The 25,112-nt window shown below is 43.6% G+C and overlaps 1 protein-coding gene and 1 pseudogene across 1 annotated transcript; one reads left to right on the top strand and one right to left on the bottom strand.

Annotated features, from left to right (window-relative positions):
• Positions 1-591: 591 nt before the first annotated feature.
• PHAX (phosphorylated adaptor for RNA export) lies at positions 592-21,930 on the top strand. Its single transcript, XM_032264684.1, has 5 exons — positions 592-745; positions 3,386-3,996; positions 6,340-6,460; positions 14,027-14,110; positions 21,238-21,930. Exons 1-5 carry the CDS (start codon positions 650-652, stop codon positions 21,505-21,507), a joined length of 1,182 nt encoding a protein of 393 aa, XP_032120575.1. The 5' UTR covers positions 592-649; the 3' UTR covers positions 21,508-21,930.
• Positions 21,931-24,386: 2,456 nt separating this feature from the next.
• LOC116541022 lies at positions 24,387-24,710 on the bottom strand (annotated as a pseudogene).
• Between the last annotated feature and the right edge of the window lie 402 nt (positions 24,711-25,112).

The raw sequence follows: 25,112 nt of genomic DNA, 5'->3' as shown, positions 1-25,112 counted from the left end.
TCAAGCCTGTAATCCCAGCACTGTGGGAGGCCGAGGCGGGTGGATCACGAGGTCAAGAGCTCGAGACTACCCGTCAGCATGGTGAAACCCCGTCTCTACTAAAAATACAAAAAATTAGCTGGGCATGGTGGCGCGTGCCTGTAATCCCAGCTACTCAGGAGGCTGGGGCAGGAGAATTGCCTGAACCCGGGAGGCGGAGGTTGCGGTGAGCCGAGATCGCGCCATTGCACTCCAACCTGGGTAACAAGAGAGAAACTCCGTCTCAAAAAAAAAAAAAAAAGAAAGAAAAGCTTCCCTGGAAGCAATACGTAGAGTGGATTATGGAGGAGCAAGAATGGAAGCCGGGAGGCTTGACCAGAGCATACAGGCGAGGGATGTACGGCCAAAGGCGGAATCCCAGACGACCGCGACTCGTAACATATTTATGTTTGCACGAAAATGAAGTTTGGAAGAAAAGTGTTGGGGGCACAAGGGATTCATTTTTCCGGGGTAGTTCCAGTGCAATGGCGACGCCTCAAGCCGCTGGGACAGGCAGGCCTCCGCGCGGGGGCGCCCGAGCAACCTCGCCGCCGGGCCTTCCCGCCGGAAGTGCTCTCCTGACCCGCCGCCACGCAGCGCTCCGCACCGCGCCTCGCCGCGCCGCGGGAAGATGGCGTTGGAGGCCGGCGACATGGAAGATGGGCAGCTTTCCGACTCAGATTCCGACATGACGGTTGCACCCAGCGATAGGCCGCTGCAAGTGCCAGTGAGTGTGAAGGGAGGGTGGGTGGTCGTGGCTGGGCGCGCCAAGCCCGGGCCCCGGGGAGCGCGCGGGCGGCGGTGAGGGTGAGGGGTGGGAGCGAGGAGCCCGGACTGCCGGGTCATTGGCAGTAGAAGGGGCACGCAGGCGTCCCCCGGGCGGGCTCACGGAGCTCGGGTTTGGGAAGCTGGGGGGTAGCGGCGGCAGCGGCTGGGCGTGCGGACCCCGACGCGGCTACTCACTGCGAGGCGGGGCGCGCGAGCCTTGGCGCCTCCTGGAGGCGGGCTTGCGGCGGTCTCGCGGCGGTCTCTGGGCCATCTCATCTCCACCTATAAACTTAGGGATTCCCTAGCGCCGCTAGGTGACCGTAAAGGGGTAGATTTTACCAAAAATGTAGCATCTGGGGACATCGACCCTAAACAGCCTGTGATGCTCATTTTATACCTGGACCGAAGGGAGACCGAGACCCAGGAATGAAGTTTATCGCTCACTCAGAGACCTGGTCTTCCATCTTTCCGCCGAACCTAGCTTTGTCATGCGGTACCGTGGCACTAGGTTTTTGCATTAGCTTCCCCAGTTTTGTTTGTTTGTTTGTTTGAGACGGAGTCTCACTGTTGGAGTGCAGTGATGCGATTTCGGCTCACTGCAACCTCCGCCTCTGGGGTTCAAGCGATTCTCCAGCCTTAGCCTCCCAAGTAGATGGAACTACAGGCGTGCGCAACCACGCCCTAGCTAATTTTTTGTTTGTTTGTTGTTGTGAGATGGAGTCTCCCTCTGTCGCCCAGGCTGGAGTGCAGTGGTACGATCTCAGCTCACTGCAACCTCGGCCTCTCGGGTTCAAGCGATTTTCCTGCCTCAGCCTCCCGAATAGCTGGGATTACAGGCGCCCACCGCCACGCCCGGCTAATTTTTGTATTTTTAGTAGACACGAGGTTTCACCATGTTGCCTAGGCTGGTCTCGAACTCCTGACCTCAAGTGATTCTGCCTCGGCCTCCCAAAGTTCTGGGATTACAGGCGTGAGCCACCGCGCCAGACCCAGCTACCCTGCCTTCTAAATGGGAATTTGTCTTTTGACTGCCTTAGGTAAGTAGCATCCTCTTTGAGAGAGGTTTGTTGCCAGGCTACATGTGTTCAAATCCTGGTGCCACCAGTGTGTGACCTACAGCAGGTTTATTTAGCCTCACTGCTTTTTGTCTCCATTTGTGGAACTGGCATGATGTACCACTGACAGGGCTTTTTCAAGATTTTTTTTTTTTTTTGAGACAGTCTCACTGTGTTGCACAGGCTGGAGTGCAGTGGCACAATCTCAGCTCACCGCAATCTCTGCCTCCCAGGTTCAAGTGATTCTCCTGCCTCAGCCTCCCGAATAGTTGGGACTACAGGTGCTGCCACCAAGCCCGGCTAATTTTTGTATTTTTAGTAGAGATGGGTTTTGCCAAGTTGGCCAGGCTGGTTTCCAACTCCTGACATCAGGTGTTCCACCCGCTTCCGCCTCCCAGAATGCTGGGATTACAGGCATGAGCCACCGTGCTGGGCCTATTATAAGGCTTCTGTGGAGCATACTGTACACTGTAATGCCTGATAAGTGTTAGCTCTGATTATTATTTGAAGATAGGAAGATAGATCATTCTAACCTCTATTTCTAGCGTAGGAGTTTAGTGTATAATTCAAAAAGCAAAGATGATTTCTTTCTTTTTTTTTTTTTTTGAGACAGAGTCTGCTCTGTCACCAGGCTGGAGTGCAGCGGCTCAATCTCAGCTCACTGCAACTTCCGCCTCCTGGGTTGAAGCCATTCTCTGCCTTGGCTTTCCGAGTAGCTGGGATTACAGGCACACACCACCACGCCCAGCTAATTTTTGTATTTTTAGTAGAGACAGGTTTCGCCGTGTTGGCCAGGATGGTCTCAATCTTCTGACTGTGATCTGCCCACCTCTGCCTCCCAAAGTGCTGGGTTACAGGCATGAGCTACTGTACCTGGCCAGCAAAGATAATTTCTTTTGCATAGAAATGTCTTAGGAAATTAGTACCAAGATACTTTGTTTTTCAGCTTCAGGCTGTTTTACATAAATTGACCCACGACTTGGTAAATAAACTTAATGCCGTACACTCTGGGGTTTTAAAGGTATCATGCCCAGCCTGGCAAGACCCCATCTTTATGAGAAATGCAAAAAGATTAGCTGGGTATGGTGATGGTTGCCTGTAATTTCCTCAGGAGACTGAGGTGGGAGGATCACTTGAGCCTGGGAGGTTGAGGCTGCGGTGAGCCACGATTGCTCGACTGCACCCCAGCCTGGGCCACAGAACAAAACCTTGTCTCAACAAAAAAAAAAGTATTTATTATGTATGTCATTTTTAAACATCTGACAATAACTGAAAAGTCTGAAATCATTTAAAGGTGACAAGAGCTTTGGTAGTATTGTAGAAGGAGATCTTAGAACTAAGTGCTGCATTAGTTGTAAAGATAAGAATTTGTGACTTTTAAATTGGCAAACTCCATGTGGAACTTAGAAAAGTAGGGACTGATTGGTCTCAGACTTGTCTTTGAAGATCAGCTCCATTTTGGAATGGCACAGTTGAATCTCTAAATTTTTAAAAATTAGGTAGATAGAGTTTGTGTTTTGTGAAATTGATTGTATTTTTTGCAGAAAGTGCTAGGCGGGGACAGTGCTATGAGGGCCTTCCAGAACACGGCAGCTGCGTGTGCACCAGTATCACATTATCGAGCTGTTGAAAATGTGGATTCAAGTGAAGAGAGTTTTTCTGATTCAGATGATGATGGCTGTCTTTGGAAACGCAAACGACAAAAATGTTTTAACCCTCCCAAACCAGAGCCTTTTCTGTTTGGCCAGAGCAGTCAAAAACCACCTGTTACTGGAGGAAAGAAGGTTAACAACATATGGGGTGCTGTGCTGCAGGAACAGAATCAAGATGCAGTGGCCACTGAACTTGGTATCTTGGGAATGGAGGGCACTATTGACAGAAGCAGACAATCTGAAACCTACAATTATTTGCTTGCCAAGAAACTTAGGAGGGAATCTCAAGAGCATACAAAAGAACTAGACAAGGAACTAGATGAATATATGCATGGTGACAAAAAAATGGGATCAAAGGAAGAGGAAAATGGGCAAGGTCATCTCAAAAGGAAACGACCTGTCAAAGACAGGCTAGGGAACAGACCAGAAATGAACTACAAAGGTCGATACGAGATCACAGAGGAAGATTCTCAAGAGAAAGTGGCTGATGAAATTTCATTCAGGTGAGCATTTGAATTACAAATAAGTACTAGACCAGATGGTTTCTATTTATAGGAAATAAAGTAAAATAGATGCCAAATACTTTAATGATACGTTCCTTTTTTTTTTTTTCTTTTTTCTTCTTTTTTTTTTTTTTTTTTTTTTGAGACAGGGTCTTGCTCTGTCACCCAGGCTGGAGTGCAGTTGCTCACTGCAACCTCCTGGCTCAGGGATTCTCCCACCTCAGCCTCCTGAATAGCTGGAACCAAGGCACATACCACCATGACCAGCTATTCTTTGTATTTTTGGTAGAGACAGGGTCTTGCCATGTTGTCCACGCTACTTTCGAACTCCACAGCTCGAGGGATCCACCCGCCTTGGCCTCTCAAAGTGTTGGGATTACAGGTATGATCCTCTGAACCAGCCTAATTTATTTTATATTATTATTTTTTTTGAGACAGGATCTCACTCTGTTGCCCAGGCTGGAGTGCAGTGCTGCAATCACACCTCACTGCAGCCTGGAACTCTTGGGCTGAAGGGATCCTTCCACCTCAGCCTCCTGAATAGATGGGACTACAGGCATAGGCCACCATGCCTGGCTGATAAAAAAAAAAATTAGAAGGGATTTCACTGTGTTACCCAGGCTGGTGTCAAACTCTTGGGCTCAAGCAGTCCTCCCACATTGGCCTCCCAAAGTGCTGGGATTATATGCATGAGCTACTGCACTGCTCACAGATTTTTTTTTTTTTTTTTTTTTTTAAAGAGATGATCTTGCTCTGGTCACTCAGCTGGAGTGCAGTAGCACAATCATATTTCACTGCAGCTGAACTCCTGGGCTCAAGCAATCCTCCTGCCTCAACTTCCCAGATTGCGGGGATTATAGGTGTGAGCCACTGCATCTGACTCTTTTTGAGAATTTTTCTGGTTTTATTTTTGAAACAGTTTTGCTCTGTCGCCCAGGCTGGAGTGCAGTGGTGCAATCTTGGCTCACTGCAGCCTCCCCTCTGGAGTTCAAGCGATTCTCATGTCTCAGCCCCCTGAGTAGCTGGGATTATAGGCATTTGCCACCACACCCGTTAAATTTTTTTGGGGGTTTTTTGTTTTTGTTTTTGTTTTTTTTGTATCTTTAGTAGAGATGGGGTTTCACCATGTTGACCAGGCTGGTCTCAAACTCCTAACCTCAGGTAATCCACCCGCCTTAGCCTCCCAAAGTGCTGGGAATACATGCATGAGCCACCGTGGCTGCCTATATTTTCATTTCTTTTGGGTGAATACCCAGAAGTAGAATTGTTTGATGTATGGTAAATTTATAATTCATGTATTTTTACTCTGAACGTATCAAAAGTTCAGATTTGAATTTAACATTTTCATTAGCTCTAAATCACTAAGGAACAGTGTCACAAATTTGAAAACAGGTATGGTTTAAGAGTAATGTAGCTGGTAGGAAAACAAGTATTTACTTTCCAGGCAAGCCTATCTGAATACCAGTACTTGACTTTTAAAATACTGGGGGAAGTTTGGGATTTGAGTGCTAGAAAGGAACTTAGAGATTTTGTAAACTAAAACTTTCATTTTACAGGTTAATGTTAGACCTGGAGCTAAACCCTGATCCTTGTGTTCCAAGTCTATTGCTCTTTCCACAAAAAGGCACTGCCTCCTGTTGAGGAGAAACAAAGGGTGCCAGGTCTGAATTCTCGATCTCTTGAAAGTGTGAGCTTTAACACTGGAGAATTACTTAGGCTACCTATGTTTCTAACCTCTCAATGACAAAATGAAAACAATAGTACCTATCTTGTAACATACTTCAGAGAATCAACTGGTGTAGTACATGTAAGGTTCTTAGGATTGTGCTTACTGTAATCATAATAAGCCATCAGTAAATATTAGCTATTTCTATTTTTTTGTCCTGAGGCAGGGAGTCTATGAGGGAAAGGTCCTATCCCATTTTAAAACTCCAGACATCTCTGGAGTTAAGGGAACTAACTTTTAGGCATAATAATTGAAAGCATATATGTCTGTTACTTTGATAATAATGGACTGGTTTTTTCTTCTTTTGCATTTAGGCCTGCATTCATCGTGCTGTATGTGCACATTTATTTTGAAATCTGTTATAATCCAATAAGGCAAATAAGCCAAATATGAGAGTTTAGATGGAAACTTGAGGTTACCTTCTCCTTGTGTGACCCAAGATTAGGAATATTTTCATGTCAATGATTCCAAGAGTAAATATTAAAGCTTTAGAAAAGTAAGTGTTACTAGAATCAGATTTTTATTCTAGCTGGGGGTTAAGCTGGAGAATGAGGTAGATTTCTTCAACTTTGTACAACAAACAAAGAGGTTAATTTTACTTACTTGTTTCTTATCAGGTTACAGGAACCAAAGAAAGATCTGATAGCTCGAGTAGTGAGGATTATTGGGAACAAAAAGGCAATTGAACTTCTGATGGAAACTGCTGAAGTTGAACAAAATGGTGGTCTCTTTATAATGGTAACACTGCTTAACTGTTTTTCATTTTGTATTGTTTGTATTGTTTATCCTGTGTTTTTGTTTTTGATTACAAATTTAACTTGGCTTTTACTGGATCTCTGATTTATTATGCATTATTACAGCAAGTTTGAAGTTTTTAAACCATTATCAATAATGAAGACTGGGTTAAAAACAAAAATTAGTGGCCGGGTGCAGTGGCTTACACCTGTAATCCCAGCACTTTAGGATGCCAAAGTGGGCCGGGCGTGGTGGCTCAAGCCTGTAATCCCAGCACTTTGGGAAGCCGAGGTGGGTGGATCACGAGGTCAAGAGATCGAGACCATTCTGGTCAACACGGTGAAACCCTGTCTCTACTAAAAATACAAAACATTAGCTGGGCATGGTGGCGCGTGCCTGTAATCCCAGCTACTCAGGAGGCTGAGGCAGGAGAATTGCCTGAACCCGGGAGACAGAGGTTGCGGTGAGCCGAGATCGCACCATTGCACTCCAGCCTCGGTAACAAGAGTGAAACTCCGTCTCAAAAAAAAAAACAGGATGCCAAAGTGGGGAGATAACCTGAGTTTGGGAGTTCGAGACCAGCCTGACCAACATGGAAAAACCCTGTCTCTACTAAAAATACAAAATTAGCCAGGCATGGTGTCTCATACCTGTAATCCCAGCTCGTCAGGAGGCTGAGGCAGGAGAATCATTTGAACCCGGGAGGTGGAGGTTGCAGTGAGCCAAGATCACACCATTGCACTCCAGCCTGGGGAACAAGAATGAAACTCCATCTCAAAAAAAAAATTAGTACAATCATTTTTGCATTTAATACTTTCTTTACAAAAAACAGATAAATTGTAGCTTGTTACTGTATAGTCACCAAAACATTTCTTACATGATTCATTAAAGGTAGGGTTTTTGTTGTTGTTTTTGTTTTTTTTTTTTTTTTAAAGGAGTCTCACTCTGTCACCCAGGCTGGAATGCAGTGGCATAATCTCGGATCACTGCAACCTCCGCCTTTCGGGTTCAAGCAGTTCTCCTGCCTCAGTCTTCCAAGTAGCTGGGATAACAGACGTGTCACCGCAACCAGCTGATATTTATATATTTGTATTTTTAGTAGAGATGGGGTTTTGCCATGTTGGCCAGGCTGGCCTCGAACTCCTGACCTCAGGCCAGGTGATCCACCTGCCTCGGACTCCCAAAGTGCTGGGATTACAGGAGTGAGCCACTGTGCCTGTCCAAGGGGTTGAAATTTTAAGACAGCAGTGTCTAGGGGAGACTAAGAGCTCAGATCTTGAGAATAAGGGTTTTAGACTTTGGGCACCCTTTTTTACTTCTATATTTACAACATATTAGTTGAAATTTGACTAAGTTGTTTGACTTCTTGGAGCTTCAGTCTCCTCAGCTGTAAAATGAGGATTAGAGGAGATAATGCACTTAAAGTATTGACCACAGTGTCCAGCACTTAGCAATGGTAAGCAGAAGTGTTATTTTTGGTTTAAAAGGGTCCTGGGGGCCGGGTGCGGTGGCTCAAACCTGTAATCCCAGCACTTTGGGAGGCCGAGGCGGGTGGATCACGAGGTCACGAGATCCAGACCATCCTGGTCAACATGGTGAAACCCTGTCTCTACTAAAACTACAAAACATTAGCTGGGCATGGTGGTGTGTGCCTGTAATCCCAGCTACTCAGGAGGCTGAGGCAGGAGAATTGCCTGAACCCAGGAGGCGGAGGTTGCGGTGAGCCGAGATCGCGCCATTGCACTCCAGCCTGGGTAACAAGAGTGAAACTCCGTCTCAAAAAAAAAAGGGTGGGGGGTTCTGGGGTGGGAGAGCAATAATGGGAGGAAAGTTTGAGAAGCACTTTACTGTTTCAGAATGGCAGAAAGAGCTCCTCTGGTTAGGCCAGATCATGAGCACTGGCAGTTATAGAAGGGTTTGGCATGTCTCATTTAATTCAGCTTTCACCACAGGGTGAGGATGAAGGTTTGAATGACTTCCTTGGTTTTTGTTACTGATAAGTCTGAATAGTATAACATCACAAGGGAGTAGATCAATATTGTGCTTTAGACATGGGAAGAAAAAAACCCAGTTAGGATTGATAGCATTGGCTTAGGAAATAGCCTGTGAACATAAATTACAGAAGTCAAAACAGAGGTTAGCAACAAAACAAATAATAATCATGAATGCACTGCTATCCTGTTTGTGTCATTGTTAAAGTACTTTGATTTTCATTTAGTTGACCACAAAATTAGAGATTTCATCAATATTTTAGTACTGTAATAAATCTTTATATTCCAGTGAGCTAATGCAGATTTACTAAATATTGGGAAGGTGCAGGTTCAAATTAACTTTCTTACTTTATTTTGTTTTTTGAGACAGTCGGGCTCTGTTGCCCAGGCTGGAGTGCAGTGGGGTGATCTCAGCTTACTGTACCCTCCACCTCCTGGGCTCAAGCCATCCCCCACCTCAGCCTTCTGAGTGGGTGGGACTGCAGGGGCATGCCATCACGCTTGGCTAATTTTTTGTGTTTTTAATAGAGATGGGGTTTCACTATGTTGCCCAGGCTGGTTTTGAACTTGTGAGCTCAAGCAATCTGCCCACCTTGGCCTCCCAAAGTGCTGGGATTACAGGTGTGAGGTACTACGTCCGGCCCCCAAATTTGCTTTCTTTGGATGAGTTCTTTCCCTGAATAATTACTGAGTGCTCTCTCCATGCCAGGCACTGTTCTAGAGAGGGGAGCTTATGTTGTGCTTGGGGGGGAGGAAGACAGTCTATAAACAATAAATATAACTTCAAGTGTGTTAAAAAGTGATACATTGACCAGGCACACCTGTAATCCCAGCACTTTGGGAGGCTGAGGTGGGTAGATTGCTTGAGCCCAGGAGTTTGAGACAAGCCTGGGTAACATGGTGAAATCCTGTTTCTGCCAAAAAAAAAAAAAAAAAAAAAAAAAAGGCCGGGCTTGGTGGCACATGCATTTATTCCCAACTACTCAGGAGGCTGAGGTGGGAGGATCACTTGAACCTGACATGTCAAGGCTGCAGTGAGCCAAAATCATGCCACTGCACTCCAGCTTGGGTGACAGAGCGAGACCCGGTCTCAAAAAAAAAAAAAAAAAACAGTGATATATTCTGTGGGAAAGGAAAGAAATCAAATGGAGCTATGGGGAGTAACGGAAAGGAGGACGTTGCAATTAAACTAATGTGGTCTGGATAGACTATTAAGAAGGTGCCATTTGAACGAAGTCTTGAGGTGAAGCAATGACTACTGCAGGAAGAATAGACCAAGTAGAAGTAACAGCCATTGTAGAAGTGAAGGATGCCCGGAAGGCCACAACTAGGGTGAAGTAAGCAATTTACTTGCTGTAGGTGCGAATTTGAGATTGCCTTAAAAACTCAATAATCAGCCAGGCGCGGTGGCTTACGCCTGTAATCCTATCCTAGCACTTTGGGAGGCTGAGGTGGGTGGATCACCTGAGGTCAGGAGTTCAAGACCAGCCTGGCCATCATGGTGAAACCCCATCTTAAAAAAAAAAAAAAAAACAACTCAATAATCAAAATGAATATTATTTGAATGTACCAGTTTCAAAAATCAAAATTAATGCAAAAAATCCATAATGGACAAAATTTTAAAGACAGGCTTTTACCCTGTGCTTGGCAAGACTGCTCCCTCCACCCTGATCTCTGCCTAGTTCCTGTCTGAACAAGGGGCCAATGTGGTAGGAGCAGAGTGCATGAGAGAGTTGAATAGGATGTAAAGTCAGAGAGGTAATTGGGCCAGTTCTAGTAGGAACTTAAAGGAATTTGCCTTTTATTTTAAATGAAATGGCCCCTAGAGGGTTTTGAATAGATGAGAAATATATTTCATTTCGGCTGCTGTTTTGAGAATAGACTGAATTGAGGGTAAGAGTAGAAGCAGGAAAAGCCATTCCAGGTGGGTCTGACCAGCATGGTAGCAATGGGGTGAAGGAAAATGGTCAGATTCTGGGTATATGTGGAAGATAGAGCCAACAGAATTTCCTAGTGAATTAGATGGAGGATGTAAGAAAAGGAAGAGTCAAGGATGACTCCAAGGTTTTTAGCCAATTTAAAGAGCAATGTCCAAAAATTCACATTAGCTCCAAAGTCTCAAAAGTCTAGATTGTTTGATGAAAAGACATAGATTACAAACCGAGCCCAGTGGCTCACGCCTCATCACTTTGGGAGGCTGAGTCAGGCATATCACCAGAGGTCAGGAGTTTGAGACCAGCCTGACCAACATGGTAAAACCCATCTCTACTAAAAATACAAAAATTAGCCAGGTGTGGTGTTGTGTGCCTGTAATCCCAGCTGCTTGGGAGGCTGAGGCTAGAGAATCACTTGAACCAGGGAGGTGGAGGTTGCAGTGAGTAGAGATTGCACCACTGCAGTCCAGCCTGGGCAACAAGAATGAAACTCTGTCACAAAAATAAACAAATAAAAATACAAACCAATTTACACATCAGAATCCCATTTGGGGTTGGGGTTACAAATATATGTGGCATATAAAAAAGTAAAAAGATAGCTAGGTGTGGTGGCTCGCACGGATAATCCTGAGACCAGCCCGGGTGACGTGGTGAAACCTAATCTCTATCAAAAAAAATACAAAAATTAGCTGGATGTTGTGGCACATGCTTGTAGTCCCAGCTACTTGGGAGGCTGAGAAGGTGGGAGGATCCCTTGAGCCCAGGAAGTCGAGCTGCAGTGAGGCATGATCACACCACTGCACTTTAGCCGGGGTGACAGAGTGAGACTCTGTCAAAATAAAGTAAAAAGATTATATATGTGAAAATGTTACAGTAATTAACTATGGATAATGGTATTATGGGTGGTTTTTTCTTTCTTTTTTTTTTCTTTTTGATAACAGGGTCTCTGTCATCCCGGTTGGAATGCAATGACACAATCACAGGTCATTGCAGCCCTAACCTCCCCAGCTCAAGCAGTCCTTGCACCTCAGCCTTCCAAGTAGCTGGGACTATAGGCTTGAGCCATCATGCGCAGCTAATTTTTGTAATTTTTATAGAAACAGGGTTTCACCATTTTGCCCAGGCTGGTCTCAAACTCCTGGGTGCTCAAGCAATCCATATGCCTCTGAGATTATAGGTGTGAGCCACTGTACCCCACCTATTTTTTCTTTTCTTTTTTTTTTTTTTTGGAAACAAAATTTCATTCTTATTGCCCAGGCTGGAGTGTAATGGGGCAATCTTGGCTCACCGCAACCTCCACCTCCCGGGTTCTAGTAATTCTTCTGCCTCAGCGTCTCAAGTAGCCGGGATTACAAGCATGTGCCACCATGCCCTGCTAATTTTGTATTTTTAGTAGAGACAGAGTTTCTACATGTTGGCCAGGGTGGTCTCAAACTCCCAACCTTGGGTGGTCCGCCCACCTCGGCCTCCCAAAGTGCTGGGATTACAGGCGTGAGCCACCGCACCTGGCCCTATTTTTTCTTAGAACTGGATGTTTTGCTACTTTTTTCTGCAGTGAGTTGTCTGACATGCACATGCTTAGCTGAGGTCAAACAAGACAACACTGCCTTGTTTCAGCTTCCTTAACTATAAACAGGTGTCCTTTTCAAGGTCTGTTCAGTGCCATCTTTTTCACATTTTGTGCTTTTTCTGCTCCCTGAGAATTTTACTGTTTAAAATGGCCCCTCCAAGGGTAGTGCTATAGCGCTGACTAGTGTTTCTAAGAGCAAGAAGACTGTGACATGCCTTAGAGAGAAAATATGTGTTAGATAAGCTTCATTTAGGCGTGAGTTACAGGCCGTTGGCCATGAATTCAATGTTAATGAATAACAATAAGATGTCTTTAAAGCAAGATACATACAAGGTTATATACTCATCTGTTGACAAAAATGTGTATCAGAAGCTTTCAGGAACATAACCCTGTATTTTCCAGATGGAATGTTTTAATATTCGCAGCAACTTTATAAAACAAAACTACCATGACTGGTGAGAAGCCACTGTGTGTGTGTGTGTGTGTGTGTGTGTGTGTGTGTGTGTGTGTGTATCTGATTTATTATATATATTTAAATCTTTGATGCCTTTGGAATATATCTTGGTATAAGACATGAGGTATAAATCCAACTTAATATTTTCCATGGTGGCTACCCAGTAGCTCAACCACCAATTCCGTGTGTGTGTGTGTGTGTGTGATGGAGGTTTGCTCTTGTCACGTAGGCTGGAGTGCAGTGGCGCAATATCAGCTCACTGCAACCTCCGCCTCCTGGGTCAGGTTCAAGCAATTCTCCTGCTTTAGCCTCCAAAGTAGCTGGGATTATGGCCGTGTGCTACCACACCTGGCTGATTTTTGTATTTTTGATACAGTGTTTCACCATGTTGACCAGGCTGGTCTCGAACTCCTGACCTCAGGTGATCCGTCTGCCTCAGCCTCCAAAGTGCTGGGATTATAGGCATGAGCCACCTCACCCGGCCTCAAACACCAATTCTTGAATAATACATTTATCTTCTCCAATTTCAAATAGTATCTATATCATAAACTAAATACCCATATATAATTGGCCTTTTTTTTCCTGGGTTTTCTATTTTGCCTCACTGATCATTCTAGTTTTATTTTGATACCACACTGTTTTAATTATTGAGACTTTATGATATATTTTAACATCTAATAGAATATTCATGCTGGGCTCAGTGGCTCACACCTGTAATCCCAGCCCTTTGGGAGGCTGAGGTGGGCAGATAACCTGAGGTCAGGAGTTTGAGACCAGGCTGGCCAACATGGTGAAACCCCATCTCTACTAAAAATAGAGACGCAGCATAAAAATGGCTTAATCTTAGCTCACTGCAACCTCTGCCTCCTGGGTTCAGTTGATTCTCGTGCCTCTTCCTCCCAAGTAGCTGGGATTACAGGCACAAAAATTAGCTGGGCGTGTGGTGAGCGCATATATTCCCAGGTACTCAGGAGGCTAAGGAAGAATTGCTTGAACCCGGGGGGCAGAGGTTGCAGTGAGCCAAGATTGTGCCACTTCACTCCAGCCTGGGCAAAAAAGTGAAACTCCATTTCAAAAAAAAAATGCCGGGAGGCTGGGGTCAGGATTTTGAGACCAACCTGGCCAACACAGTGAAACCCCATCTCTACTAAAAATACAAAAAAAATTATCCATGCGTGGTGACACCTGTAGTCCTAGCTGCTGGGAGGCTGAGGCAGAAGAATTGCTTGAACCTAGAGACAGAGGTTGCAGTGAGCTGAGATCGCACCACTGCACTCCAGCCTGGGCGACAGAGCGAGAGTCCATCTTAAAAAAAAAAGTATTCACTGAATTAGCCAGGTGGCAGATAAAAACAGAAAATCCAGTCATTTGTTAGGTCATTTGAGCTAAGTGGCCTTTTTTTGTTGTTACCATATAGATTTTTTAAATCACAGAATTTTAGAGTTAAAAAAGACCCCAAAGATTACCTTTGACCTTCATTTTATAAATGAGGGTCAGAATCAGCACTGGACTTCAGATCTTGTATTCCTTCAATCCCCTTTGTTGTGTCTCTGTTAAAAGATGCCTTGACCATTTATGAGAATAGTATATACAGTTTAACTTTTCTGTTTCTTTTTGTAGAATGGTAGTCGAAGAAGAACACCAGGTGGAGTTTTTCTGAATCTCTTGAAAAACACTCCTAGTATCAGCGAAGAACAAATTAAGGTAATGATAATGTCCTCACTACTTAAGTGCGGTCATAATTTGACTTCTACCCAGCCTCTAGCTTCATTTTCTATGAATATCCATTACGTGCTCTGCCTTCAGTGGACTGATTTTGTTATTGTCTCATTCTAAGTAACATTTGTGCCTTTTATTTATTTGTGTATTTATTTATTTATTTTGAGGTGGAGTGTCACTCTGTCATCCAGGCTGGAGTACAGTGGTGCGATCTCAGCTCACTGCAACCTCTGCCTCCTGGGTTCAAGTAATTCTCTGCCTCAGCCTCCCAACTAGCTGGAATTAAAGGTGCCTGCCACCATGGTTGGCTGATTTTTGTATTTTTAGTAGAGACAGGGTTTCACCATGTTGGCCAGGCTGGTCTTGAACTCCTAACCTCATGATCCACCCGCCTTAGCCTCCCAAAGTCCTGGGATTATAGGAGTGAGCCACTGTGCCTGGCCAAGAATATATTTTATATACCTTCCTCCTAAGCAGGATAGGTTTCCATATTCCATTTGTTATATCACCTCTTTTATTATTTTTTTAAATTATTTTTATTATTTTTTTTATTTTTGGAAACAGTCTTACTCTGTTGCCCGAGCTGGAGTGCATCATCACGGCTCACTGCAGTCTTGACCTCCCTGGTATTAGATAACCCTCCTACCTCAGCCTCCCATATAGCTGGAACCAAAGGCATGCTCCACTATGGCCAGCTCATTTTTGTATTTTTTGTCGGGGCAGAGTTTCACCATGTTGGCCAAGCTGTTCTCCAACTCCTGGGTTCAAGCAGTCCTTCCACCTTGGCCTCCCAAAGTGCTGGGATTACAGATGTTAGCCACCTCACCTGGCCATCCTTTGTTCTTTTTTTTTTTTTTTTTTTTTTTTGAGACGGAGTTTCGCTCTTGTTGCCCAGGCTGGAGTGCAATGGCGCGATCTCGGCTCACCGCAACCTCCGTCTCCTGGGTTCAGGCAATTCTCCTGCCTCAGCCTCCTGAGTAGCTGGGATTACAGGCACGTGCCACCATGCCCAGCTGATTTTTTGTATTGACGGGGTTTCACCATGTTGACCAGGATGGTCTCGATCTCTTGACCTCGTGATCCACCCGCCTCGGCCTCCCAAAGTGCTGGGATTACAGGCTTGAGCCACCGTGCCCGGCCCCTTTGTTCTTTTTAACCCCACACTTTCCTTCATGATTTAGACATTTTGAAGAGTTAAAGATGGTTAAGTCAGGCGCAATGGCTCATGTTTGTAATTCTAGCACTTTGGGAGGTCAAAGTGAGCAGATCACATAAGTTGAGGAGTTCAAGACTAGCTTGGCCAACATGGTGAAACCCTGACTCCTTAAAATACAAAAATTAGCCAGGCCTGGTGGCAGGCGCCTATAATCCCTGCTACTTCAGGAGGCTGATGCAGGAAAATCACTTGAACCTGGGAGGCAGAGGTTGCAGTGAGCCAAGATCACGCCACTGCACTCCAGCCTAGGCAACAGAGCGAGACTATGTCTTTTTAAAAAGAAGAAGAAGAATGTTGGGTTACTTTATTACATTCTGGTGATTATCTCCTCGTGGCTTTGTTTCATTCATTATTCTGTCTCCAGTCTTATAAACTGTAAAGTGTAGACTCTTTAGTATTTTAAATCATTTTTGTGTTACTGGGAATGTCTTTTATCATTCTTCTACAGTATGGGTTTTTCAAAACTTAAAATGTATCTTTTAATTTGTTAATCAGAGAACATGATTTGCACTTAGCATTTATGCAAATACTAAAGACTGAGAACTAACCTCTTGCATAGGAAAGAGGTGGTGCACATCTAACACAGCCACTGTGTTTGAGTAGCTGTGTGGGGTTTTTTTTTTGTTGTTTGTTTTGCGTTTTCTTTATGATAACAATGGTGATCAAGGTAATAGGAATGTGTCTTTTAGCCACACTGACTGTAATGCTAATGATGACAGATAAATAAAAGCCACTTACCTTGAGCTGGTCCAGGTAATCCTATTTTGCATCTGCTCAGTGTTTCTTTTTCCTTGCTTTCTGGCTGTTCACTCAACAGTCATTTTAAAAGAGTCTGCTATATTGGCATTCCAATAGGAAATGTTATTGTTACTGCACATCTGAAATCTCTAGTAACTACTTATTTCATCTCATTGTAACAACCGTTTCAATAATATGATTTGTAACAATGTAAGTTTCCTGAGGAACACAACTGTTGAGTGGTAGCAAAGATTATACTCTAATGTTCTCTCCCCTCCCTCAAATCTTGAAAAAGTATGTACTTAAAAGATACCTTCTAAGTAACTAAACCTTAAACAAACAGTATTCACAGGTAGGAGAGAAGAAATACTGTAACATTTACTGACTGCCTCCCACAGGACTAAAGATTCATATTATGTCACTTAATCTTCACCACATTGTATCACCATGAATGTCACTTTGTTATGCAAATGAAGAATAGTCAAAATTAGATGCCTGGGATCACACAGAACACTCTGACTCCAAACCCGCGTTGGGGTTATTTTCATTGTGATGCGTCTTTGTAATTCAGTTATTCCAGCTCATTGGGGTAAAATGATTTTAATGCTAGAGGTTTTCATGTTAAACTACCAGAAACTTTGCATTATAATAACAAAAAATAGAAACATTTAGAATATCTAATAGTAGGGAAATGTTGACTTACACAGACTTTTTTTTTTTTTTTTTTTTTGTGATGGGGTTTTGCTCTGTCGCCCAGGCAGGAGTGCAATGGCACAATCTTGGCTCACTGCATCCTGTGCTTCTCAGGTTCAAGCAGTTCTCCCACCTCAGCCTCTTGAGTAGCTGGGATTACAGGCACATCACCACAGCCAGCTAATTTTTATATTTTTGTAGTTTTAATATTTTTTGTTTCACCATGTTGGCCATGCTGGTCCCAAACTCCTAACCTCAGGTGATCCAACCTCCTCGGCCTCCCACAGTGCTGGGATTATAGGTGTGAGCCACCTCAACTGGCCAAAAAGTTATTTTTAAAAAGAGATGGTTTCACTCTGTCACCCAGGTCTCACTATGTTGCTCAGGCGAACTCTGGTTTTCAACTGATGTTCCTGTCTTGGCCTCTCAGAGTGCTGGGATTACAGGTGTGAGCCACTGTACATGGCAGTTTTGTTTTGTTTTGAAGAGATAGGGTCTCCTGCTGTTACTCAGGCAGGAGTTCAATGGCACTATCATAGTTCACTGTAGCCTCAAACTCCTGAGCTCAAGTGACCCTCTTGCCTCAGCCTCCCAAGTAGCTGGAACTACAGGCACATACCATTATGCTCGACTTCTTTTTTTAATATTTTGTAGAGACAGGATCTTCCTATGTTGCCCAATCTTGTCTCAAACTCCTGGCCTTAAGCAATCCTACTGTCTGGGGCTTCTAAAGTCCTAGGATTACAAACACGAGCCACTGTGCCTGACCAATAAAATTTTATTATAGGTAATTTATTTCAGATGCCACCCAAATGACAATGTTGTAATTATTCTTTCAATTGCTATATTGCTAACAGTCACCATATGTAGAACTTAGAAGCCAGAACTTGACTGAGTGGGTTTGTTTTCCTGTTTTAAAATTCCATTTGGGTACATGACCTCACAGTTAAGTTTTGTTTTAGAAAACACAAAGTTTTCTGAAGGAAAAAAGCATTAGTTAAAACTTTATTTGCTTTGTTCAAAGAAAAAAAATAAAACTCAGCTAAACACTATAGAGTCAGACCCTTAACTTGGAGAGTTAAGCATATATAGGTATAGATGGGAGGGGGGAAGATTTTCCCTCAAATTTCCTCTCTGCATTTGTGATAAAGATATTAACAACATGTTGCAACAACATTTTGTTGTTGTTGTTGTTGCAACAACATTTTGGGGACCATTTACCACTTTCTACTATTCATAACTCATGGGAATGAAGTTTATTTTATTTATTTTTCATTTTTTGAGACAAAGCCTAGCTCTTTTGCCCAGGCTAGAGTCCAGTAGCAAGATCTCAGCTCATCCTAGGTTCAAGCGATTCTTCTGCCTGTCTCCCAAGTAGCTGGGATTACAGGTGCCCGCCACCATACCCAGCTAATTGGGAGTCAGTCAGATTTTTCTCTTGAAGTAAAAACAGGGTTTTACCATATTGGCCAGGCTGGTCTCAAACTCCTAACCTCAAGCAATCCACCCACCGTGGCCTCCCAAACTGCTGGGATTACAAGCATGAGTTACAGCACCCAGCCAAAGTTTGTTTTGTTTTTAATAAGGCTTGCCATATCTGGAGAGAAAAGGGTAGCTTCATAAAATTTACCCAGTGTTGGCCGGGCGCAGTGGCTCAAGCCTGTAATCCCAGCACTGTGGGAGGCCGAGGCGGGTGGATCACGAGGTCAAGAGATCGAGACCATCCTGGTCAACATGGTGAAACCCCGTCTCTACTAAAACTACAAAAAATTAGCTGGGCATGGTGGCGCGTGCCTGTAATCCCAGCGACTCAGGAGGCTGGGGCAGGAGAATTGCCTGAACCCAGGAGGCGGAGGTTGCGGTGAGCCGAGATCGCGCCATTGCACTCCAGCCTGGGTAACAAGAGCGAAACTCCATCTCAAAAAAAAAAAAAAAAAAAAAAATTTACCCAGTGTTACCAAGCCTTAAACGACTAGAATTCTTAGCAAGATGCTTGGATGTGCTTCCATATAAAATAAAAATCCTTCTACTTAATGGCTTCTTCATATTCTTCAAGTTAAGAGTAAATGAACTCTTAGAAAAAAATGCAAATCATCACTTTTGTGAAGGCAGTATAATAGATTTTAAGAATATTGGCCTGGGTGTAGTGGCTCATGCCGGTAATTCCGGCACTTTGGGAAGCTGAGGCAGGTGGATCACTTGAGGCCAGGAGTTTGAGACCAACCTGGGCAACACGGAAAAAAACCCATCTCTACTAAAAATACAAAAATTAGCTGGGTATGGTAGCTCACACCTGTAGTCCCAGCTACTCAGGAGGCTGAGGCATGAAAATTGCTTGAACCCAGGAGGCAGAGATTACAGTGAGCTGAGCTCAGACCACTGCTCTCCAGCCTAGGTGACAAAGCCAGGTTCTGTCTCAAAAAGGAATAAAAAATAGAAAAGGAAAAAAAAAAATGGAGGAGGGCCAGGCACGGTGGCTCACACCTGTAATCCCAGCACTTTTGGATGCTGAGGCGGGCAGATCATTATGTCAGGAGTTTGAGAACAACCTGACCAATATGGTGAAACCCCGTCTCTACTAAAAATACAAAAATTAGCTGGCCATTGTAGCACAAACCTGTAATCTTAACTACTCTGGAGGCTGGGACAGGAGAATCACTTGAACCCGGGAGGCAGAGATTGCAGTGGGCCAAGATCTTGCCATTGCACTCCAGTCTGGGCGACAGAGTGAGACTTCGTCTCAAAAAAAAAAGGAAGAGAAATCACCAGCTACTTGTGATGCTGAGGCGGGAGAATTGCTCAGGATTAGTCCAGGAATTCAAGGCTGCAGTGAGGTATAATGATACCACTGCACTGCACCTTGAGTGACAGAGCAAGGTCCCATCTCTATCAAAAACTTTTAAAAATAAAAAGAAGAATGTTGGAGAAATCATATATTAGTTTAGACTTTATACCTTTACATGTTACCTGTCTTTTTTTGCCTCATTTTCCACATTTGAAAACAAGGATAGCATGACTATCTCATAAGGTTTTTGTGAGGATTAAATGAGTTAATTTGTATGTAAAGTCCTTAGCAAAATGCCGGTATATAAAAATACTCACTTGGTAAGTGATAGCAAGCCTCATTATCTTCTGAATTCACCTTTGTTTTTCCTCTACTTTTTTTTTTTTTTTTTTTTGGAGACGGCGTTTCGCTCTTGTTACCCAGGCTGGAGTGCAATGGCGCGATCTCGGCTCACCGCAACCTCCGCCTCCTGGGTTCAAGCAATTCTCCTGCCTCAGCCTCCTGAGTAGCTGGGACTACAGGCACGCGCCATCATGCCCAGCTAATTTTTTGTAGTTTTAGTAGAGACGGGGTTTCACCATATTGACCAGGATGGTCTCGATCTCTTGACCTCGTGATCCACCCGCCTCGGCCTCCCAAAGTGCTGGGATTACAGGCTTGAGCCACCGCGCCCGGCTTTCCTCTACTTTTTTCTCATGTATGTACCCTCCTTTTCCATCCTCATTCTTCCTCATCTCTTTACCAAATACTTTTATTATTTCTCTTCATCAAAACACTCATATTTTGAAGTTTTCCCTTACCCCTTCATTTCAAAGATCTTTATGGCTTCCTCTGCCAATTCTGTGTGCTACTTATAACTATTTAGCATAAATTTTAGGAGAGGGTGTCCTGTATCCCACCATCTTCCATAATGCTTTTTATACAAGAAGGGATTGGGATTTGTATTCTTTAAGAATATAACAGGGCCTGGCTTCACTGCAGCTTTTAGGAGTTCCTGTCCAGGAGATAATAGGGTCCCAGAAGTATGTCCTGCTACACCAGCTTCTTTTTTAAACCTTTGAACCTTCTCTGTTTTAGTACAGGTAGACTATCCCTAATCTGAAAGTCCAAAATGCTGCAAAACTTTTGCTTTTTTGTTGTTGTTGTTTTGTTTTGTTTTTTGAGACAGAACCTCACTCTGTGGCCCAGGTTGGAGTTCAGTGGCGCAATCTCGGCTCACTGCAACCTCCACCTCCCAGATTCAAGCAGTTCTTCTGCTTCATCCTCCTGAGTAGCTGAGACCCACAGGCATATGCCACCACGCCCAGCTAATTTTTGTACTTTTAGTAGAGATGAGATTTCACCATGTTGGCCAGGCTGGTCTTCTACTCCTGACCTCAAATGAACCACCCACCTTGACTTCCCAAAGTGCTGGGATTACAGGCATGAGCTACCATGCCCAGCCTTCATTTAGGAAAGTTTTAACTGTAGATATGATACTTTATGGTAGAATAAGCATGGCCCTAAACCTAACACTAGACTGGGTTTAAATTGGTTTCAATCTTTATTTGCAGTGAGTACTTAATATCTTGAACTCCCATCTTCATAATGAGCCTAATAATATTTGTTTATGGGCCAGTCATGGAATACACTTTTAATACATGGTAGTTCTTATTTACTAAAGTTGTTCCTCTATTATAGGACATCTTCTACATTGAAAATCAAAAGGAATATGAAAATAAAAAAGCTGCCAGGAAGAGGAGAACACAAGTGTTGGGGAAAAAGATGAAACAAGCTATTAAAAGCCTAAATTTTCAAGAAGATGATGATACGTCACGAGAAACTTTTGCAAGTGACACAAATGAGGCCCTGGCATCTCTTGATGAGTCACAGGAAGGACATGGAGAAGCCAAGTTGGATGCAGAGGAAGCCATTGAAGTTGATCATTCTCATGATTTAGACATCTTTTAAGTACATTTTCAACAGTTTGAGGACTAAGCCTTTCTAAAATAACATTGTAATAAACCATTTTTACTGAGATTGCAACATTTTGCACTGAAAAACATGAGAATCTGGAGGAAAGAGAATTGTTTTCTTGTTTTAAATAAAGTATGTGGGGAAAGGAATGCAATTGATAGAAACATTTAAAGGTATCTCATGTCTGACAAAATACTTAAGAGTATATAGCACAGGATTTAATTTCTCAATCTGTTGCATGTGCTAATTATTATGACTATTAATAGTTGATAATCAGTTTTGTCTAGGTCATAACATACTATTCAAAAGTTTGTTTGCTTTTTCAAATTTATCTTTGCATTGAATTATGCTTTGGCTTTAAAACATTCCACTAAAATCATAACGGGACATATAAATTATTAAGCTGTTACAAGTGCATTCAAATTTGCTTTTTCTGTGTTCTAAGAACTCAGGCAATTTTAAGGATAAAGACTAAAATTGGCCAGGCTCAGTGGCTCACACCTGTAATCTCAGCACTTTGGGAGGTCGAGGCAGACGGATCACTTGAGGTCATGAATTCAAGACCAGCTAGACCAACGTGGTGAAACCCCATCTGTACTAAAAATACAAAAATTAGCCAGGCGTGGTTGTGCATGCCTGTAACCCTAGCTACTCGGGAGACTGAGGCAGAAGAATCACTTGAACCTAGGAGGCAGAGATTGCAGTTAGCTGAGATCCAGCCTGGGTGACAGAGCAAGACTCCATCTCAAAAAAAAAAGAAGACTAAAATTAAGATGTTTATACTGATGGTTCTTCCTACTCATTTGTTTGTCCAAAAGTAAGTAAGTGTCAGAAGTTTTTCAGATACCTATCTGTTCTTTTTGTTTTTTGTTTAAGTCAGAGTCTCAATCTGTCACCTAGGCCAGAGTGCAGTGGCAGTCTCGGCTTACGGCAGCTTCCATCTCCCAGGTTCAAACAATCACGAGCCTCAGGCTCCTGAGAGCTGGGATCACAGGCATGCACCACCAAGCCCAGCTAATTTTTGCATTTTTAGTAGAGACTGTTTTCACCATGTTGACCAGGCTGGTCTCAAACTCCTGGCCTCATCCTCCCAAAGTGCTGGGATTACAGGCGTGAGCCACTATGCCCAGGCTCTCTGTTCTTTAATTTAACGTGTTTTTTGACTTCTTAATTAACTTGGTCATATACTAAATGTGATCTCCTGTGTATTACCACATACACTAAAAAAATTTTCAAACTGGGTGCCATGGCACATTCCTGTAATCCCAACACTTTGAAAGGCCAAGAGAGGAAGATTGCTTTCGCCCAGGAGTTCCAAACCAACATGGGCAACATAGTGAGACCCTGTCTCTAATTTAAAAAGGAAAAAGAAAAGAAGCATTCCCAGTAGCAGCCTGCCTAAGACTTTTACCTTATGTTAAGGAATTTAAGTCCTTAAAAGGTTACATAGGCCAGGCACGGTGGCTCATGCCTGTAATCCCAGCACTTTGGGAGGCTGAGACAGGTGGATCACTTGAGGTCAGGAGTTCAAAACCAGCCTGGCCAACATGGTGAAACCCCATCTCTACTAAAAATACAAAAAATTAACCAGGCATGGTGGTGCATGCCTATAATCCCAGCTACTTAGGAGGCTGAGGCAGGAGAATCGCTTGAACCTGGAAGGCGAAGGTTGCAGTGAGCCAAGATTGTGCCACTGCACTCCAGCCTGGGCGACAACAAAACTCCATCTCAAAAATAGTGATAAAATAATAAAATGTTACATGTGCATGAAGTTTTAAATTACCTTTTCTTATTAATGAAAATAAAGGTAGTTTAGACATTCCAAGAGTTAACTGTAGTTTACCAAATATATTAGGCAAAAAATATGCTTAATATATTAAGCAGAAATTTTGTATATTAAGCAAAAATGTAAAACTCAGCAATTATAAACTATTCCTTACAATTAATGTACTTGAAGTCTTTCAGTAGTTCTGAGAATATGGTCATTGATGTTGGATCTAAGAGGAAAGTGGTTATCATTTGCTTTTTATTTATAAAGAATGCAAAAATAAAATTAGATTTTTGGCAGTCCTTAATGAGCTTCAAGTGACTATTTTTAAATCTTAAATGTTCTTTCATTAAATTGCTTTAACCAAGAAAAGAAAAATATTTTTAAAAGGTAACTGGATATTGACCCTAACAAAAACAGTTTATGGGAGGTGATTTCAGAGATAGTACAGTAAGAAAGATAATTATTCTGAATACTTAAATGCCACATACTAATGTAAATATTGCCAATTTTTCTAGAGAAAGTTATGGCTTTTAAAAGGCATTGATGCCTGAAGCTACTTTATCTTCATCAAGATTGTCCCTTTCCCCACACCTTCCTGGTTTATTTTATCAATAGTTTTTTCTCTTTTTGAGCCAGAGTTTTGCTCGTTTCCCAGGTTGTGGTGCAATGGCATGATTTTGGTTCACCGCAACCTCTGCCTCCCGGGTTCAAGTGATTCTCTTGCCTCAGCCTCCAGAGTAGCTGGAATTAAGGTATGCACCATTAGAATAATCCTAGAATATTCTATAAAAGAGGTTTAGTCGGGCTGGGCGCGGTGGCTCAAGCCTGTAATCCCAGCACTTTGGGAGGCCAAGGCGGGTGGATCACAAGGTCAAGAGATCGAGACCATCCTGGTCAACATGGTGAAACCCCGTCTCTACTAAAACTACAAAAAAATTAGCTGGGCATGGTGGCGCGTGTCTGTAGTCCCAGCTACTCAGGAGGCTGAGGCAGGAGAATTGCCTGAACTCAGGAGGCGGAGGTTGCGGTGAGCCGAGATCGCACCATTGCACTCCAGCCTGGGTAACGAGTGAAACTCTGTCTCAAAAAAAAAAAAAGAGGTTTAGTCAAAAAGACCAAAGCCCATGTCCTCATCAGACTCCTCAGATTCTTCTTTCATTGCTTCCACTATCTTCTCAACTGAAGCAGCTGCAATGGAGGGGGCAGGACTTCTAGCTGGTGCAGGTCCACCAGCCCTTAGATTGCAGATGGGGCTCCCAGTGTTGACATTGGACAGGGCCTTTGCAAACACGCCAGGTCAGAAAGCGTCAACATTTACACCAGCTGCTTTAATGAGGGCATTGATCTTATCCTCTGTGACAGTCACCACATCATCATACAGAATGAGGGCCAAGTAGAGGTAGGTGAGCTCAGAGATGAAGGCCATGGCAGGGGCATGTTGTGGAGCTAGTGCTGCTGGGCGCGGTGTGAAATCCGGATGACGTGAGGGCCTCACCATAATGTGGCCTTAGCTTTCTCGGAAGGACCAAGCACCTTGGCAGCAGCTGAGGAAAGGACAGTTATTAAGGTTCTTTAAAAATTTACCGGCTGATGCTGGGCGCGGTGGCTCAAGCCTGTAATCCCAGCACTTTGGGAGGCCGAGGCGGGTGGATCACGAGGTCAAGAGATCGAGACCATCCTGGTCAACACAGTGAAACGCCGTCTCTACTAAAAATACAAAAAATTAGCTGGGCATGGTGGCGCGTGCCTGTAATCCCAGCGACTCAGGAGGCTGAGGCAGGAGAATCACCTGAACCCAGGAGGCGGAGGTTGCGGTGAGCCGAGATCG

The sequence above is a fragment of the Sapajus apella genome, unplaced genomic scaffold (genome assembly GCF_009761245.1).
Source record: "Sapajus apella isolate SASKATOON/1434 unplaced genomic scaffold, GSC_monkey_1.0 scaffold1, whole genome shotgun sequence".
Classification (NCBI taxonomy): domain Eukaryota; kingdom Metazoa; phylum Chordata; class Mammalia; order Primates; family Cebidae; genus Sapajus; species Sapajus apella.
The sequence above is the reverse complement of the archived record's forward strand: the minus strand, read 5'-3'. Positions and strand labels throughout refer to the sequence as shown.

What these genes read in the sequence shown, in the direction of transcription:
- PHAX (XM_032264684.1), top strand. Translation starts at nt 650, where the DNA reads ATGGCGTTGGAGGCCGGCGACATGGAAGATGGGCAGCTTTCCGACTCA. An exon ending in ATGGTGGTCTCTTTATAATG is followed by an intron (nt 6,461 to 14,026) that starts GTAACACTGCTT and finishes TTCTTTTTGTAG; the next exon opens with AATGGTAGTCGAAGAAGAAC. An exon ending in TCAGCGAAGAACAAATTAAG is followed by an intron (nt 14,111 to 21,237) that starts GTAATGATAATG and finishes CCTCTATTATAG; the next exon opens with GACATCTTCTACATTGAAAA.